At 51.9% G+C, this 17,191-nt stretch overlaps 1 protein-coding gene across 6 annotated transcripts in view; it reads left to right on the plus strand.

The window, feature by feature from the left end:
• The window catches only part of DLGAP2 (DLG associated protein 2), a 1,001,683-nt gene that overhangs the window by 195,171 nt on the left and 789,321 nt on the right, over nt 1–17,191 (plus strand). For all 6 annotated transcript variants that reach the window (XM_034965578.3, XM_034965581.3, XM_034965577.3 and 3 more), the window contains one exon: nt 9,539–9,593. In XM_034965578.3, coding sequence (XP_034821469.1) covers nt 9,539–9,593 — 55 coding nt within the window. The remainder of the gene's footprint in view (nt 1–9,538; nt 9,594–17,191) is intronic.

The following is a 17,191-nucleotide window of genomic DNA, read 5'->3' on the forward strand; positions in this document are numbered from 1 at the left end:
GTGGGCGCCCTCCTCTTCACGGCGTCGCTCCCGGGCGGACGGTGGGCGCCCTCCTCTTCACGGCGTCGCTCCCGGGTGGACGGTGGGCGCCCTCTTCACGGCGTCGCTCCCGGGTGGACGGTGGGCGCCCTCCTCTTCACGGGGTCGCTCCCGGGCGGACGGTGGGCGCCCTCTTCACGGCGTCGCTCCCGGGTGGACGGTGGGCGCCCTCCTCTTCACGGGGTCGCTCCCGGGCGGACGGTGGGCGCCCTCTTCACGGCGTCGCTCCCGGGCGGACGGTGGGCGCCCTCCTCTTCACGGCGTCGCTCCCGGGTGGACGGTGGGCGCCCTCTTCACGGCGTCGCTCCCGGGCGGACGGTGGGCGCCCTCCTCTTCACGGCGTCGCTCCCGGGTGGACGGTGGGCGCCCTCTTCACGGCGTCGCTCCCGGGTGGACGGTGGGTGCCCTCCTCTTCACGGCGTCGCTCCCGGGCGGACGGTGGGCGCCCTCCTCTTCACGGCGTCGCTCCCGGGTGGACGGTGGGCGCCCTCTTCACGGCGTCGCTCCCGGGTGGACGGTGGGCGCCCTGCTCTTCACGGGGTCGCTCCCGGGCGGACGGTGGGCGCCCTCTTCACGGGGTCGCTCCCGGGTGGACGGTGGGCGCCCTCTTCACGGGGTCGCTCCCGGGCGGACGGTGGGCGCCCTGCTCTTCACGGGGTCGCTCCCGGGTGGACGGTGGGCGCCCTCTTCACGGGGTCGCTCCCGGGTGGACGGTGGGCGCCCTCTTCACGGGGTCGCTCCCGGGCGGACGGTGGGCGTCCTCTTCACGGCGTCGCTCCCGGGTGGACGGTGGGCGCCCTCCTCTTCACGGGGTCGCTCCCGGGCGGACGGTGGGCGCCCTCTTCACGGCGTCGCTCCCGGGTGGACGGTGGGCGCCCTCTTCACGGCGTCGCTCCCGGGTGGACGGTGGGTGCCCTCCTCTTCACGGCGTCGCTCCCGGGCGGACGGTGGGCGCCCTCCTCTTCACGGCGTCGCTCCCGGGTGGACGGTGGGCGCCCTCTTCACGGGGTCGCTCCCGGGCGGACGGTGGGCGCCCTCCTCTTCACGGGGTCGCTCCCGGGTGGACGGTGGGCGCCCTCCTCTTCACGGGGTCGCTCCCGGGTGGACGGTGGGTGCCCTCCTCTTCACGGGGTCGCTCCCGGGTGGACGGTGGGTGCCCTCCTCTTCACGGCGTCGCTCCCGGGTGGACGGTGGGCGCCCTCTTCACGGCGTCGCTCCCGGGTGGACGGTGGGCGCCCTCTTCACGGCGTCGCTCCCGGGTGGACGGTGGGTGCCCTGCTCTTCACGGCGTCGCTCCCGGGTGGACGGTGGGCGCCCTCCTCTTCACGGCGTCGCTCCCGGGCGGACGGTGGGCGCCCTCCTCTTCACGGCGTCGCTCCCGGGTGGACGGTGGGCGCCCTCTTCACGGGGTCGCTCCCGGGCGGACGGTGGGCGCCCTCCTCTTCACGGGGTCGCTCCCGGGTGGACGGTGGGCGCCCTCCTCTTCACGGGGTCGCTCCCGGGTGGACGGTGGGCGCCCTCCTCTTCACGGCGTCGCTCCCGGGTGGACGGTGGGCGTCCTCTTCACGGGGTCGCTCCCGGGCGGACGGTGGGCGCCCTCCTCTTCACGGGGTCGCTCCCGGGTGGACGGTGGGCGCCGTCCTCTTCACGGCGTCGCTCCCGGGTGGACGGTGGGTGCCCTGCTCTTCACGGCGTCGCTCCCGGGAGGATGGTGGGCGCCCTCCTCTTCACGGCGTCGCTCCCGGGTGGACGGTGGGCGCCGTCCTCTTCACGGCGTCGCTCCCGGGTGGACGGTGGGTGCCCTGCTCTTCACGGCGTCGCTCCCGGGTGGACGGTGGGTGTCCTGCTCTTCACGGCGTCGCTCCCGGGAGGATGGTGGGCGCCCTTCTCTTCACGGTGTTGCTCCTGGAGCCCCGAGGCCCACATCCTCTCACTCCTGGTGTTCATTTTGGTTACACCTTGGAGGTGGTGGTCTTGCCGGCATGTAATTACTATTCTTTGTCTCCCCTTGCAGCAGATAAGCAGTGTGTGGGGAATAGTTTTAAACCACATACCTTGTTCCCCATCAGAATTTCCCCCAGTTCAGCACCCATGGATGGCTCCTGCCCCATCCCATGTTTATGAGGCTACATGTAAACTGGAAGGGAGGAGCTGGCATTAAATCCATCACCAGGAGGCAGCTGCAGCCTGAAAGGAGCATTTGTAGAGACAAATGCCAGGGAGGTTAACAGCAGGACGGCAGGAGCTGAGTTATTCACTGAAGGATTGGAATGTGAAGGCGAGAGAATGTCCCAGGAAGTAGAACAAAAACAGAGAAACAGAAAACAGAAGTGAGATGTTAAAAGAAAATGGGCTCCGCAGGTCCGACAGCTGAATAATAGAAGTTCCAGGAGAAGAGAACAGAGAAAAAGTATTTTGAACTTCCAAAAGTGGAAGGATATGAGTTTTTATTGTCAAAACTATATACATAGTTTTAAAAGACAAGTCGGGGTAGGTTGGGTGTAGTGGCTCATGCCTGAAATCCCAGCACTTTAGGAGGCTGAGGCAGGAAGATTGCATGAGGCCAAGAGTTTGTGACCAGCCGGTAAAGACCCCATATCTTTTAAAAAAATTTTTTTTTAATTAGCTGGGCATGATGTTGTGTGCCTGCAGTCCCAGCTACTCAGGAGGCTGATGTAGGAGGATTGCTTGAGCTGAGCCCAGGAGGTTGAGGCTGCAGTGAGCTATGATCGCACCATTGCACTCCAGCCTGGGCAACAGAGCAAGACCCTGTCTCAAACAAAAAGTAGGTCCAAAGGCTTAAACAGTAATGCAGTCCTCCACTGCACAAATCCATCTATTTCTCTATTATTTGAATTTCTTCCAAAGAAAGTTAACAGGTGAATCTCTTTATTAATAAAAAGTAAAGTGTTTATCTGCTAAGAAACAAAGCAAGTGTGGAAACACTTTTTGGTTGGTAGAGAGGATTGACCCTTGAGTGTGAAGGGCAGAGGCAGGGGCGCAGGCGGAACATCCAGAGAGGAGCGAGACGTTAAATGATCACGGTGAGATGTGTATTCTGAGGGCTTGAGAAATGCCGGGTAGGGGTTCAGAGGAGAGCAGTATGTAAGCATGTGGAGTAAAGTTGTGCAGGGAGGGTTTGGACCGGAAGTTGAAATTGTTTGATCAGTGGAGAGGGAGATCCAGCAAGAACAGCCTCGATGGCAGCACGGGGCGTCCCCATTGCTGTGGCAGCGTCGTTCTCCTGGCGCTTGAGCTTGAACCCTCCCAGGCTCATCAACAAGCATCTCGTACGTTGCGAGCCATTTAATACTTGCCCTGTAACATTGTTGCTCCCGTTTGCAGGCTGGGCATGAGATTTCCAGGGCTTCGCTGGACATCTGTGGCTCAGTTTGGATCCTCCGGGATGGGCAGGGAGGAAACTGGCTGGAGGGCAGCGTGGGAGCCGTGCAACCCCCCACTGGACCCCACCTGTGAGGTTCTGTGGTCAGGGGAACCCAGAGGGGTTCCAAGCCATGGTCATCAGAACCGAGGAACCCTGGTGGGTCCACCACAGAGGGATTGCTCAGGAATGTTGCGCCAGAAGCAAGACACAGGCTGGACTGAGGCTGGGGCCAGCAGACCGGGGACAGTGCCCAGGCACAGACCCAAGCCCGGCCGCTCCCCTCCTCGGGCGCCCAGCCACGTTCATTTATTCCTCTCGGGCTCTGATCATTCCTACTGGATAGGAGTCCTCGCTGAGCCCCCATGGTATCTGGCACAGAGCGGACGTCTGTTCTGGGACTGTGTTTTAATTTGTGAGGGGGACACGCGGTCTTGCATTGGCGGGCGCGGGGGCTGGGGGGGGCACTCCAAGGGCAGCCGGAGGGTTCATGGAAGGAGTCACGGTGTGCAGTTCGTGCTGGTGGAGAGTGGAGGGTCCAGGCGTGTGCAAGGTTTGAGCCCAGGTAGCCTAGCGTGAGTCACAGAGGCGCTGGGTGCCCTGTGTGAGGGTGACTGAGATACAGCCCCCGCGGCCTTGGGGAGCTGAGAATCACAAGAAAACAGCGGGGCTGGGAAGGAAGAAGAGGGCTGGTGGCACGAGGAGATGGATGCCAGGGGTGGGGGGTGGAAAGTGTTCGGGTGGGCGGGGCCGGGGGAGGTGGAAAGTGTGCGGGTGGGCGGGGCCGGGGGGAGATGGAAAGTGTGCGGGTGGGCGGGGCCGGGGGAGGTGGAAAGTGTGCGGGTGGGCGGGGCCGGGGGGGAGATGGAAAGTATGCGGGTGGGCGGGGCCGGGGGGAGGTGGAAAGTGTGCGGGTGGGCGGGGTCAGAGGAGGTGGAAAGTGTACGGGTGGTCGGGGCCGGGGGGAGGTGGAAAGTGCGGGTGGGCGGGGCCGGGGACCACCTTTCAAGGGGGAGGGCTTGAAAGTGTGCGGGTGGGCGGGGCCGGGGGGGCGTGGAAAGTGTTCGGGTGGGTGGGGTGGGGGGCGGCGGAAAGTGTGTGGGTGGGCAGGGGTGGGTGGGTGGAACGTGTGCGGGTGGGCGGGGGCGGTGGAACGTGTGCGGGTGGGCGGGGGCGGTGGAACGTGGGCGGGTGGGGCGGAAAGTGTGTGGGTGGGCAGGGGTGGGGGGTGGAAAGAGTGCGGGTGGACGGGGGCGGGGGGGCGGTTTGAGACCAGTGTTGTGGCGCAGCAGGCAAGGGATCCCCACGCGGCCGTCAGAGTCCCTATGAGTTATCTTGTCGCCTCCATGCTCTTTAATCTCGTTAATGTCAGGACGTTTTTATCCTTTGATTTCTGGAGGCAGTCACAGGTTGGTTGGGGCCAAAGATTACAAACAAGGATGTTTTATGAAGCTACTCTGCAGGTTGGGGAATAGCTGGGTTTGGCTGTAGGATAAGCGAGTTGTAGGCGTCCTGCCCACTGGTTCAAACATCAGTTCGAGAGCAGGGAGGGGCGGTAGAAATAACTGTAGAGCCCCCCGGGCATCCCCTTTGAAGGCTGTGATGTCAGCTCAATACAGGTTCAAGGCCGTGTCCATAAAATCAGCCACAACAAGCCTGTGTATTTTTGTGGCTATGGCTTGTGTAGCGCTAGTAACGACGGTCACCATCTCAGAATACAGCAGCTGCCAGTGTCAGATTACTTCCCATAGGACGTCATCGCGAGGCAGCTTGTTTCTACTGCTGGACCCCTGCTTGGTATGAGTGTTATTCCTCCACTCTGTTCATGGGGCCGCTGAGACCAAGAGCTTAGTGACTTGGTGAATGGCACGGCCAGGGAGGACGCCAAGCTCTCCCGCCCGCACCCCGGTGATGTTATGGCTGAATCGTGTCTCCCAAAAAGTGTGTGATGGAGCCCAGCGCCTCCAGACATGACCTTATTTGGAAATACAGTCTTGGGGGAAACCAAGTCGGCACATTTCTGTTAAGTCACCTGACTTACGGTGCTCGTTATGCAGCCGCAGCAGACTGCCTTGTTCCACAGGAACACTTCCCCAGCTCAGACTCACATTCGTCAGGGACCCTCTGTTCCCCTGGAGGGCGGAGCTGCACCGGAGGCATCAGGGAGGGTGAGGAAGAGGCGTGGCCGGGCCTGGGCCTCTGGACGCAGGGGACACACGCGGTCCAGGCCCTGAGTGGACAGAGGGGACGCTGGTGGGGTGTCGGGAACCCTAGCTGGGGCCGAGTTTCTTCATCTGAAAATCAGTCACGTGTCTGACATCCACTGCATATGAGGAGGCCACTGGCCACACGTAGCCTGTGAGCATGTGGTGTATGGACAGTGTGATCGGGCACCCAGATTTCAGGTTTTAACTGATTTTCATTAATTAAAATTACATTGCTGGCCAGGCGTGATGGCTCATGCCTGTAATCCCAGCACTTTGGGAGGCCGAGGTGGGTGGATTGCTTGAGGTCAGGAGTTTGAGACCAGCTTGGCCAATGTGGCAAAACCCCATCTCTACTAAAAATATAAAAATTAGCCAGGCGTGGTGGCAGGTGCCTGTAATCCCAGTGACTAGGGAGGCTGAGGCAGAAGAATCACTTGAACCCAGGAGGTGGAGGTTGCAGTGAGCTGGGATCGCACCACTGCACTCCAGCCTGGGTGATAGAACAAGACTGTCTCAAAAAAATTACATGGCTGCATGTGACGGCCCCAGTGGACGTGCGGTCACTGACCCGGGGGTGCTTCTTCTCCACGTTCTGTGATTCTGCTTTCCTCAGATGAGGAGGGCCCTGCTCAGGCTAATGCCACGGAGGGGTTAGAAATCAGTATTTCGGGAACACGTGTCAGTGCTCGCAGCTGGGTGGGTGTGGACAGACACGTTGGGGTGACCGCTGAGTATATTTTGTGGCCCCGGCACCCGTGGCAGGCAGAACTCACGCCCCCGATCTTTCTCAGCTGCTAAACGCTGCCGTAGAACAGGCAGGTTGTGTGGAATTGAACTTTTAAAAGTGCCTTTGGGCAATAAGGATAATTTCATTCTCCTCTGCGGCCTTCTGTAAATCCTTCAGAGAGGAAGAAATAAACCTATTATGGTCCTGCCTTCCTGCTCCAGCCAGAGCCGGTGCGGCAAGCGACGTGTGCTCAGCCTTCCAGAGGCCGTGGCTGGTCTGGATTTAATGCACTATCCTGCCTGTGACTGTGGCGGGAAGAATGCTGTCAATGTTAGGGGTGAGCGCCTTTTTCAAACACAGGTTGTCTGCCTTTAGGAAAGTCACACGTGGATTCTACCCTGGAAGGTTGATGATTTGTCTTGGATCCTCAAGTATAAAGAGCTACCTGGCGGGTTCAAGGAAAGCTCTGTGGGAGCCGCAGGGTGGGCACTGTGTTTGTGGGACCATCCGACGAGATCCCAGGGTGCAGTGAGTGGCTCTGCTGGTCGGTGCTGCTAGGGGCTGTCTCCTGGGGAGAGTGAGAGGCTGGAAGGACCCCAGGGGTCAGGCGTACTTGGCTCCATGAGAATTGACAGTGCACAGCTGCCCCGGGAACCCCCTGACTGGCTTGTGGGATCATTCGTCATACCATGCGTCTGAACTGGTGACTCTCAAGCGATTTCCTCCCCCACAGCCCTTTTTCAAATCGAACAGAGATGGCATAAAACAGGCCCTGGCAGATGCAATTGTGTCATGCGTGAGGTCTGATCGCCTGAGTCCAGGGATGAGGTCTGAGGTTTGCAGTTCTGTGGAGTGAGGGCCCTGCCTGTCCCTGACCCTAAAGGAGTCCCAGAGGCAGGATGTGGGCCTCCCATGAGCACCTCCAGTGCTCTGGTTCTGTGTATCGTCAGAATCCAGGGTTTCGAGGGGTGGTCACGGGAGCTGCGGCATTTGAGGGGGGCGCCAGCTCCCATGGCGGTGACATCCTGGGCTGGTCCTGCTGTGGCAGACCATAGCTTGGGGTCCCAGCCCCACCCTCCCGCCCCCAAGCACGTGTCCTACTGACCTCACATGCATGTCTTGTGACCTCTCGCGGCCCTTTCCAATACTGTCGCCACTGCACGTGATAGAGACGTGGCTGAGACCATGAAAGGGCAGCGATGGTGATAGAGTCCCCATGCTCTGATTTGATTGATTGAGACTTTATTCCCGCTTCTTCAAGACATGTCTGTGGAAAGGGGTTGCCTGCACTTGCGTTAGTCTGGAGCTAACGGTCGGTGCTGGGGATGCCGGGGCAGGGCCCGAAGTTCCACTGTGGACGTGCGTGGGGCTCACCTATGGGCAGCCCCTCCTTAGGAGCAGCACCCAGCAGAGCAGCTCGTGATTTCAGCCGGGAGGAGACCGTGAGGGAAGAGATCCCTTAGGTGGTGTCTGCAGCTGACTAGGTCAGCGTTTCCACTCTGGCTGTTAATGGGAAGTTGGCACAGAAAAGTATTCTGTGGGCAACTTAGTTTAGGGAAGGATGTGGCGGAGCCTCCCTGTGGAAACGTGTGTCTCTGATCTCCACGTGGGGTGTGGAGGCAGTAGCCTTTTCAGACCTGGTGGATCATTGAATCCCTCCTGAGGGGGCGGGTTCTGAGGCCTGGCCTTGATCCCTGAGGCCCTTTGGAAAGTGCTGGAAAAGGTGAGTGAATGGGCGTGGCTGTGGAATGAGACAGAGGGCAGATCTGCGAGGAGCCCTCGAAGGCATCAAACCCTGGGACTTGAGTGTGTGTGTGTGTTCTTGCACTGTTGGGCATGGGGGCTAGGAGCTCATCAGGGAAACAGTGTCAGATACGACCCTACAGGCTCAGACTGCACTGATGAAAAATACCGACAGCTTCCACGTGGCACGGGGCCAGCACCTGACCCCATGGTTATCACAAGGCTTAGCGCCTCCCTGCCCCGACTGTCTCACCGCGGTTTGTTCTCTGCCTCAGCCACACAGTCAGCTCTGTGCACATGAGAAGCATGTGATTGAACTTTTAATTCCACATTTTGCACAGCATTTGCTAGGTACTAAAACTCATTATTGTTTTATTTTCTGTCCCTGTTGATTTGCACAGAGTTGAAAATTGGTAATACTGTCTTGTTTGCAGTTGATTATATTTGGGAGAGAATTGTTCTTTTTTCAATATAGAAGAATTGGCGGGGGGTGGGGGGATGGAGGAGAAGGGAGTGGTTATTCCAGATCATCTCTTGTGGTTTCATCCATTGCATTTATGAGAGCCTGCTCTATACTCAGCCAGACTGAAAGTCGATCGAGGGCAAACGTATGACTGGTGTTTCTTTGCAACAGCCTCTATTCACCCTCTCTCCTGAGTAAATTGCCCTAGAACAGGTAATAAGCAGAGACTTGTAGATGCTGTCTTCATGGATGGCTGAGAAATGGCTGCAAGTTCGTCGTGTGGAGTATTTAGGATGAAAGTTCAGCTTTTCCTCTAATTGAGTTTAGAAAGATAATCACACATTTCCCACAGACATCTCTTCAGCTGCACGTTACTGGAGTGTGTGCTTTGCAATTTGTTTTATGTTGCTGAATCATGGGAAAGCCATTCTCCGTTATTTTCACCTCTCCTTCACTTACCAAATAAGATATTTTCTTCCCATTTTACTACTGAAGTATGAATATAAATACAGCCCTTACTTTCACATTTTTCTTTGTGATTCACCCTTGATGGAAGCTCAGACTCTGGAAGACCCAGCACAATGTTCCAACAGCCCTCCATTTCCAGGCTCTAATTGCGCCTAATATTTTAAAAGCCATCACAAAAATTGGTGGGTCCATTTACCTTATTGTGGGAGCCCCTGGAGTACAGCTTTCAAGACCCTGATGGCCCATTAGGGGCATCCATTAAACCCGGCTGCATTCCCATTCCAGAAACGGCATAGATGATAATCACACTCACCTGATTAACCTTTTCAATGAAAAACGTGTGTCATCAAGATTTTTCTGTACCGTTTAATTTGTTAGGCCATTCTGGGCACGCTGACTTTGTGCAACATCGAACGACCTTATTAGAAGAAACACTCGCAACAGTTAATGAGATGCCTTCCTCCACGCGAATGATAACAAATGTATTTTATTTATTTGTTTTAAAACAGGTTTTGCCTGGCATTCTGCAGAAGCATTGCTGTATCTTACCAGACAGGAATACAGGTAAATACATTTCATTCTTCTGATTTGAGATGATATGTTTCGTATCAGTGGCAAAACTGAGAAATGTGATTACCTAATTTAGATATTTTGTGCATTTTTATTTTGTGGGTTGTTTTTAGTGCAAGATTGCGTATTAACTAACTGTAAGACCTGAAAATAGGATATTTAGTTCTGTGGTGAGTTATGAGCTGAGCCCAGAGATCCGTTTTTATTTGACAGAGGAAATAGATTTATTAATAGATGATTGTTGTCCTGGGTTTTTAAGGGAAACTGGTTGTCTTATAAACTTGAGTTTGTTGGTTTCAAAGTTGTTTATTTTGCTAATTATACTTATTTATTAAAGAAAATCACCATTCTTATTGGCTAGAGAGAAATGTATTTGGAATCTGTTTGCAGTCAAGGCCTTTCTTTGTGATCAGGGTGGGAATCGGCTAGATGTTATGTTCTTAAAACCCCCAAGGTCTCTGTGAATAAAACACGGGCATGAATGTTTTGAAGTGGGAGATGCATCTCTGTGTAATTTCTCATGGCAGGATAGGCGTGTGTGGCTGGTGGTTGTGAGGAAGTGTGTTGCCTGACTTTTAAGGAAACATGACAGAGAAAAAGAAGGTCTAAAAAAAACTTTGTTATCATACAATTAAGGGGAAAAAAGAATCAGTCAGGGCTTGTTATCCTGTGGATATGGATCTGCATTTTTGTTTTCCTCCTGCAAGAGTTTTGATTTATTTTTATCAAAGAAATTGCAAGTCCTGAGGAAAGTATGGAGAAGATGCCTCTTTCGTGTGAGGGGCTCTGCAAGCTGATTCATTTCTAAAAGCAATCGTGTGTTGTCAAGTATGTATTTGTGTCCCAGGATATTTTAGTTGGGTATGAAACAGAGGTTTGCTGACATTTTCTTACTTGTTTTCTAGCTATAACAAGGTAATTACAAAGACTCTTTTATGGTAATTAGAAGAATTTAATTTGTTGGGATTTACTGTTGACTCACCACTAAGAATGATGGTATCTCAGTAGCCAACATTGTCTGTATTATACGTTCCAGAGTAAAACACCGGGTGTATTGAGAAAAATACAATCTTTACTAATTACAAGCATGGATGGATGACATTACTGATAGAACTCTTCTTGAGAATGTGGAAGTGTCCCTGTTTTGTTTTCTTTTACCCAGTCAAGCGTGTCTCAGCTACGAGTTTGAGCATATCTGCTTACAGGGAAGCTTGTTGAGTGTGTCAGATATTTTTGAGCCACTTTTTATTTTCTGGAAGTCTTGGTTATGAGTAAAAATATATGAAAAAGTCACATGTGCAAAAACAAAGATTTTTGCAACTGTGTCCATCAAAGTCAGCATCACACAATTTTTTAAAAGAAATTAATTTTCCTGATTCAGGTGAATCATTACCCTAAGAAACATCAGGAATAACGATAAACTGAGTTAAAAGCTAACTACTGTACTGCGGACATCTCAGTGGGTCTTAAGTATGGAAATGAATTTTCCTCGTCTTTTTTTTTTTTTTTTTTTTGACAATTTGTTCTGTAAATCGTTTTAAGTTAATTTGGAAAACATTGCCAACTGAAGTTGTTTTATTTACTTTTCATGAGACCCCAAGTAATCAATCTGTAGAACCAAGAGAGCTGCCTTCCACTGGGGCCTCAATGCAGAGGACATTGGCTGGGCAATTTCCTCAAAATTATTTTTACATTATAGAATGTTTCACTGTCATGTCAGCTGTGGAAGACCATAGGCTTTAATATTCGGTGTGGATAAGGGAAAGAGTGGCTCCAGAGAAGAGAGAGGTGTTGGTTGAGGTTATAACTCTTAAAAGTGTAAGTCCATGCAGAATGGAAAGATGGGGAGAATTCTAGCTTTTAGCAAATAGTTTGCTCCAGTATGTCCAAAGCTGCTTCATGATTTAGGAGATCTTTTTTGGAAATGTCTTCAGACCTCAACACAGCGGAGGTTCTTGGTGATTGCTTTTGCATTACAGTGGCATATAAAGGTCCTTGTAAGGGCCACTGTAATTTTCTTCTACCTTAATTGTTTTGTGGAAGAGTTTTCGCAGTTTCTCATTAAGGAGATTAATTTTGGAATGGGCACCAAGTTTCCGTTTTGGAAGATGAAACGAGTTCTGCAGATGGAGGGTGGAGACGGCTGCCCGGCCGTGAGAATGTAGCGAATGCTCCAAACTGGGCGCTTGGGCAGCATCACCATGGCGGATTCTGCATTACGGGTGCTTGACCACAATTAGAAAGATTAACTGTGGGATGAATCATCACTTTTTTCTCGTTTGGTTTTTACTTATTTTAGAAATGCTTTATACTCCATTAACTTTATACATGTCATGTTTCTGAATTAAACATGGCTGCTTGTGAAAGATAAATATCCTATCGTTTTCTCTTGCAATTTTGATTATTTGTGATGATTTTAGGCAATGCTGTGAAGCGTCAGAGGGAATTCCATTGGTTACTTTCCCATACGGTCTTGTTCAGCTGCTTTTTCTCAGAAAAGTGTGTTTGTTGGTGGAGGAGAATGTGACCAAGGAGACCATCCTTTTCATGAAGGCACAAACATGAATGCATATGTGGTTTTTAAGCCTTTAAATAAAAACCCAAAGCACATTTATGCCTGTCTTTATTTCTAAGCATTCTTCCCTTTTCTTGCTTTGGTGACGCCTGATTGGCCTTTCACAGGCCTTTGGTTTGCAACCTACCTGGAGTGAACGTTGAAGCCGAGATACACAGGAAGTTGGAGTGACTCAGGGAAGAGTGGACGTCTCAGGTGTCTGGATTTTTGCAGCTGCCTCTGGCTTGAATTCAGCACCATCTTTTACTAGGATTGGTGTCCTTGCAGGGGGTTCCGTCCTTAGCACCTTTTTTTTGGTTAGCGGGCTATAAAAAGGATCGCCAAGCAGAGCAGGCCTTGGGCGCGGTGTCCTGGACGTGCCACCACGTTTGGGCTGAAGGCGGGCCCACTTGCTGCTGGACTTGGTCTGGTGGAACTCAAGGCATCGTGCAGTTAACATAGTCCCAGACGCCTGCCCATTCCTGCGTGGAGCTGGAATCGTCATTTAAGGAGTGACTTCTTCACAAACATCCTTTCATGACGAGTCGCTGTTTTCTGGGGCAAAGTGAACCCGTCTGAAGTTTTATAGCCAGGTGTTCCTCCTAGCAACAGAGACCTCTTACACTTGCTTTAGTATTTTTGACCCAACTGGAGGGGTGAGAACTTTGGCTCCATGGTGAAGAGATGACATGGCCTAAGCGGTGCGTTTTCCTTTATGGATTCTGTTTCTTAGGATGCGTGTGTAATGTACGTTGGAAGGATGCTGGAGAATCTTGGAAGGATGCGTGTATATGTTGGAAGGACGCATGTATAACGTACGTTGGAAGGATATGTGTATAACATATGTTGGAAGGATGCATGCATAATGTATGTTGGAAACATGCTGGAGAATGTTGGAAGGATGCTTGTATAATGTATGTTGGAAGGATGCTGGAGAATGTTGGAAGGATGCTGGAGAATGTTGGAAGGATGCGTATATAATGTATGTCGGAAGGATGCTGGAGAATTTTGGAAGGATGTGGGTATAATGTATGTTGGAAGGATGCTGGACAATGTTGGAAGGATGCTGGAGAATGTTGGAAGGATATGTGTATAATGTATGTTGGAAGGATGCTGGAGAACACATCAGAAGCCACCTTCCATCGAATCCACATTTCCCTGACAGTGAGATCTAAGCAGGGAATACGTGGGAGCTGTTCAGTTCCTAGAAGATCTGGCTTCCTTCCCTTGATTATTAATGACCTTCACTTCAGAATTGCAATGACATTTGGGAAAATTAAGTTACACAGTTGTAAGCATAATACATTCTTTTCTTTAGGCTGCACAATTGGCCGGGGTTCTGACTTCAGGCTTAGCTGCCTCACACAGCCTTTATCCTGAGTTTTTCAGGAGACAGCCCATTCTACTGTCAAGAATAATTAGAAGTTTCAAGAATGAATTGATTTTGCAATATGGCAGCAGTAATTACCCATGCAAACTTTGATAATAACAAGTGAATAATGAAACCTCAAATAGATCAAGCATGCGGGAGTACTATGTTTGGTTTTTGAGATACATTATGTTTCTAATTGACAATGAATGTAAAATGACTGTGAAACAGATTATGTATAAAAGTTGGGTGGAAAGGTTTCACGTGACTTCCCTGTGTTTGTGGAACTGACGGTTGCTTATTTGCAAATACGTAATGGAAACTCCTGACTCTGAAATCAGGTCCCTGCAGCAATGTGCTGGTCCGCGTTTATCAACTGACTTTCCGATGCTGAGTGAGAGGGTGGGAGGGGAGGCCTCGTTCTAGTGTTTGCCAATTTCTGTGGTCCAGTTTCAAGCTGCTGCCATGAAGTTCCTGGACATGGAGTTGTGAGTTCTTGGCAGCCACCAGTTGTCTCCAGCTTATTGGAGCCGGCTCCTGCCCCGTGGTGCCCACCCTCCTGTCTGTGGAGCTGACTACCCCCACCATGGTGCCCACTTTCCTCTCTGTGGAGCTGACTCCCCGCACCGTGGTGCCCACCTTCCTCTCTGTGGAGCTGACCCCCACACCACAGTGTCCACCTTCCTATCTGTGGAGCTGACCCCCGCACCATGGTGCCCGCCTTCCTCTCTGTGGAGCTGACCCCTGCGCTATGGTGCCCACTTTCCTCTCTGTGGAGCTGACTCCCGCACCGTGGTGCCCGCCTTCCTCTCTGTGGGGCTGACTTCCCACACCACAGTGTCCACCTTCCTCTCTGTGGAGCTGACTCCCGCACCGTGGTACCCACCTTCCTCTCTGTAGAGCTGACCCACACACCGTGGTGCCCACCTTCCTCTCTGTGGAGCTGACCCCCGCACCATGGTGCCCGCCTTCCTCTCTGTGGAGCTGACCCCTGCGCTATGGTGCCCACTTTCCTCTCTGTAGAGCTGACCCGCACACCGTGGTGTCCACCTTCCTCTCTGTGGAGCTGACCCCCACACCGCGGTACCCACCTTCCTCTCTGTGGAGCTGACCCCCACACCGTGGTGCCCACCTTCCTCTCTATGGAGCTGGATCCCCGCACCATGGTGCACACCTTCCTATCTGTGTAACCTTCCTGTGGTCGTTCCCCTCGGTAGCTGCAGTTGCTGTGTGCTTCCTGCAGGGTGGCGAGTTGTTTACTTGTGCATTGGCAAAATGAAATATTGGATTGAAATGTAACCTTTGTAACAGAGTGCTTCATTTTTAAAAATCTACATAGGTTGAGCAAATTTTTTTGTGATTTATATTTGGATGTTGAGTATATTTGTATTACAAGGTAGGATTTTAGAAGCCTACAGGTTGGCAGACCTAATTATACTTTATTAATGTTTCTGCACGTAGAGCTGTTGAAACAGAGTAGCCACTGGAGCAGTTTGGAGGTTTAGTTCAAAACGGCAGAGGGACACCATTGTTGCAATGTTAGGAAAGGTTCTGTTTGGTAATTGTAAATCCCCTAGATTTCTTGTGAGCTAAAGGTTTTAAAGAGCTTTTAATTTCATGATGGACAAATAAAGGAAAATCAGTGGCCAAGTTTGCATTCTCTCCTACAGGCCTGTCTCAAAGGACAACAGTTCGCGATAGCTGGTGGCAGTGAGAGTTTGGCGTGAGTGTATATGTTGAAATGAGTCTTGACTTCATCAGTGCCACACCTCCCTGGCATAGGATTCCTAAAGCTATGTAGGCAATGACATTGTTACTTTGAATTCTTATACGAATAGTGGATGTTACATGGCTTTTTATAATGCTTTCCAGTTTATAAGGTGCTTTCACATTCATCTTGACTAGTCCTGTAACTTTGCTGTGAGATAGAAAATGTGTGTGCATTTTGCAGAAGAGAAAACAGATCCAGAGGTACCTGTGATTTCATTGTCCCACAGCTGTGCTTCAGATACAGGTTTGCACTAAGTCAGTATGTGATACCATATGACCCTGAATAAGTCCTGAATTATCCACATGTGACTTTCCGGTCACATATGATGCAGAACAGCACGGTGTGGACCGGGAACCCTGACGTGGGAGCCGAAAGATGGGGAGGCTGTGGGCACGGCCCCCGGAGCCCCGGGACTGAGACATGCAGGCACCTCAGACGGGTTTGCTGCTAAAATAAGTGGGAAATCTCCACGTGTGGATTGGTTACCTGTTTTCAGGAGGTCAGGGAGTGGTATTTACACATACAAGATTAAATATGAGGTCTCATTTCTTTGAAAGACCAAATACTTCAAGTAAATTTCTTTTTACCCAGATACTAAAATTATTTATAATACCTTTTCTCTTTCCAAAAAGCACTCAGGTTGTGTGAACAGAATTCCATACGATGTGATTCACGCAGTGAGAACAGCAAAAGCAAAGTCAGGGCTGAGCTGGAGGGAGGAAGCGAAGGCAGACGCCCTGGAGCCTCCCCCGTGACCCGCCTCTAATGACCCAGCGCCACCTTCCATGGGCTGGGGCGCTCTTTTCCTGCATCCTCTCTCCCTCCCTACCAGCTAAAGAGAAAAAAAGCCACGTTCCTCATATGCTTGAAAGGACTTCATTTCACACTCTGGAAATGCCTTTATTAGAAAATTGGTCATGCTATTTAATTCTTGCTAGAACAAGGGGGTGTGGATCAATAGTGTTGGGACCACAGGTCTTTCATTTCATGAGGCTTGCTTCTAGCATGGTTGCTCTTTGTGCTGAGTGGAAAAATGTGACCCCCTGGGGAAAATGCAGCCTCTAAATGAAGCAGGGTCAGCCCCCATCCGTTCTGGGCTGGGCACTTCTGTGCAGAGCAAGGATTGCACGGTTATACATGGTGGCCCTATTAACCCCAGAGCAGGTTAATGTACGTATTTATCTAGGTTTGTGGTTTACAGCCAGTTTAATGTGGAGACATAAAGAAGTTTTATAGCTCAAGGTTGCATGTTCTGTGGATGCTTCTGTGCTGAGAGGGTTCATGACTAAACCTGGTGTGTGATACTCCTGTTTTAATGATATACCAGTGTAAATTCCTGTGACCTTTCTGTGTGGTGCAGATCTGTGGGGCTGGAAATAGACCTACAGTTACTTTTTGGGAGATTTTTGGCTTTGTCTGAGGGTTCATCCTTGGGGGTGTCAGGAGGGTAGATTTCTGTCACATCTTCTGGTTCTCCAACCCCCACTCTCCACCATCCTGTAACTTTGTGTGTAACTATCGACACAGGGCACACTGCCACAGGTTCCTGTGAGAGGGTCTACGCCAGGTCCTTAGACGAGGATGGTTCGGGCAAAGCCTCCCATCGGGAGACTCTGAAATCTCTTCCTAAACTGAGAGAGAGCCCTGTCTTGAAGACGTCTTCTGCAACTCACCCTGCATCTGTGTGGATGGTGCTGTGGTGCTGTGGCATTGCCCTCCCTTGGGAGGAGGGAACATCTGTGAAACCCATCACTGGGCTGGGCGCGGTGGCTCACGCCTGTAATCCCAGCACTTTGGGAGGCCGAGGTGGGTGGATCACAAGGTCAGGAGATCGGGACCATCCTGGCTAACACGGTGAAACCCCGTCTCTACTAAAAATACAAAAAATTAGCTGGGCG

Source organism: Pan paniscus, chromosome 7 (genome assembly GCF_029289425.2).
Source record: "Pan paniscus chromosome 7, NHGRI_mPanPan1-v2.0_pri, whole genome shotgun sequence".
Taxonomy (NCBI): Eukaryota; Metazoa; Chordata; class Mammalia; order Primates; family Hominidae; genus Pan; species Pan paniscus.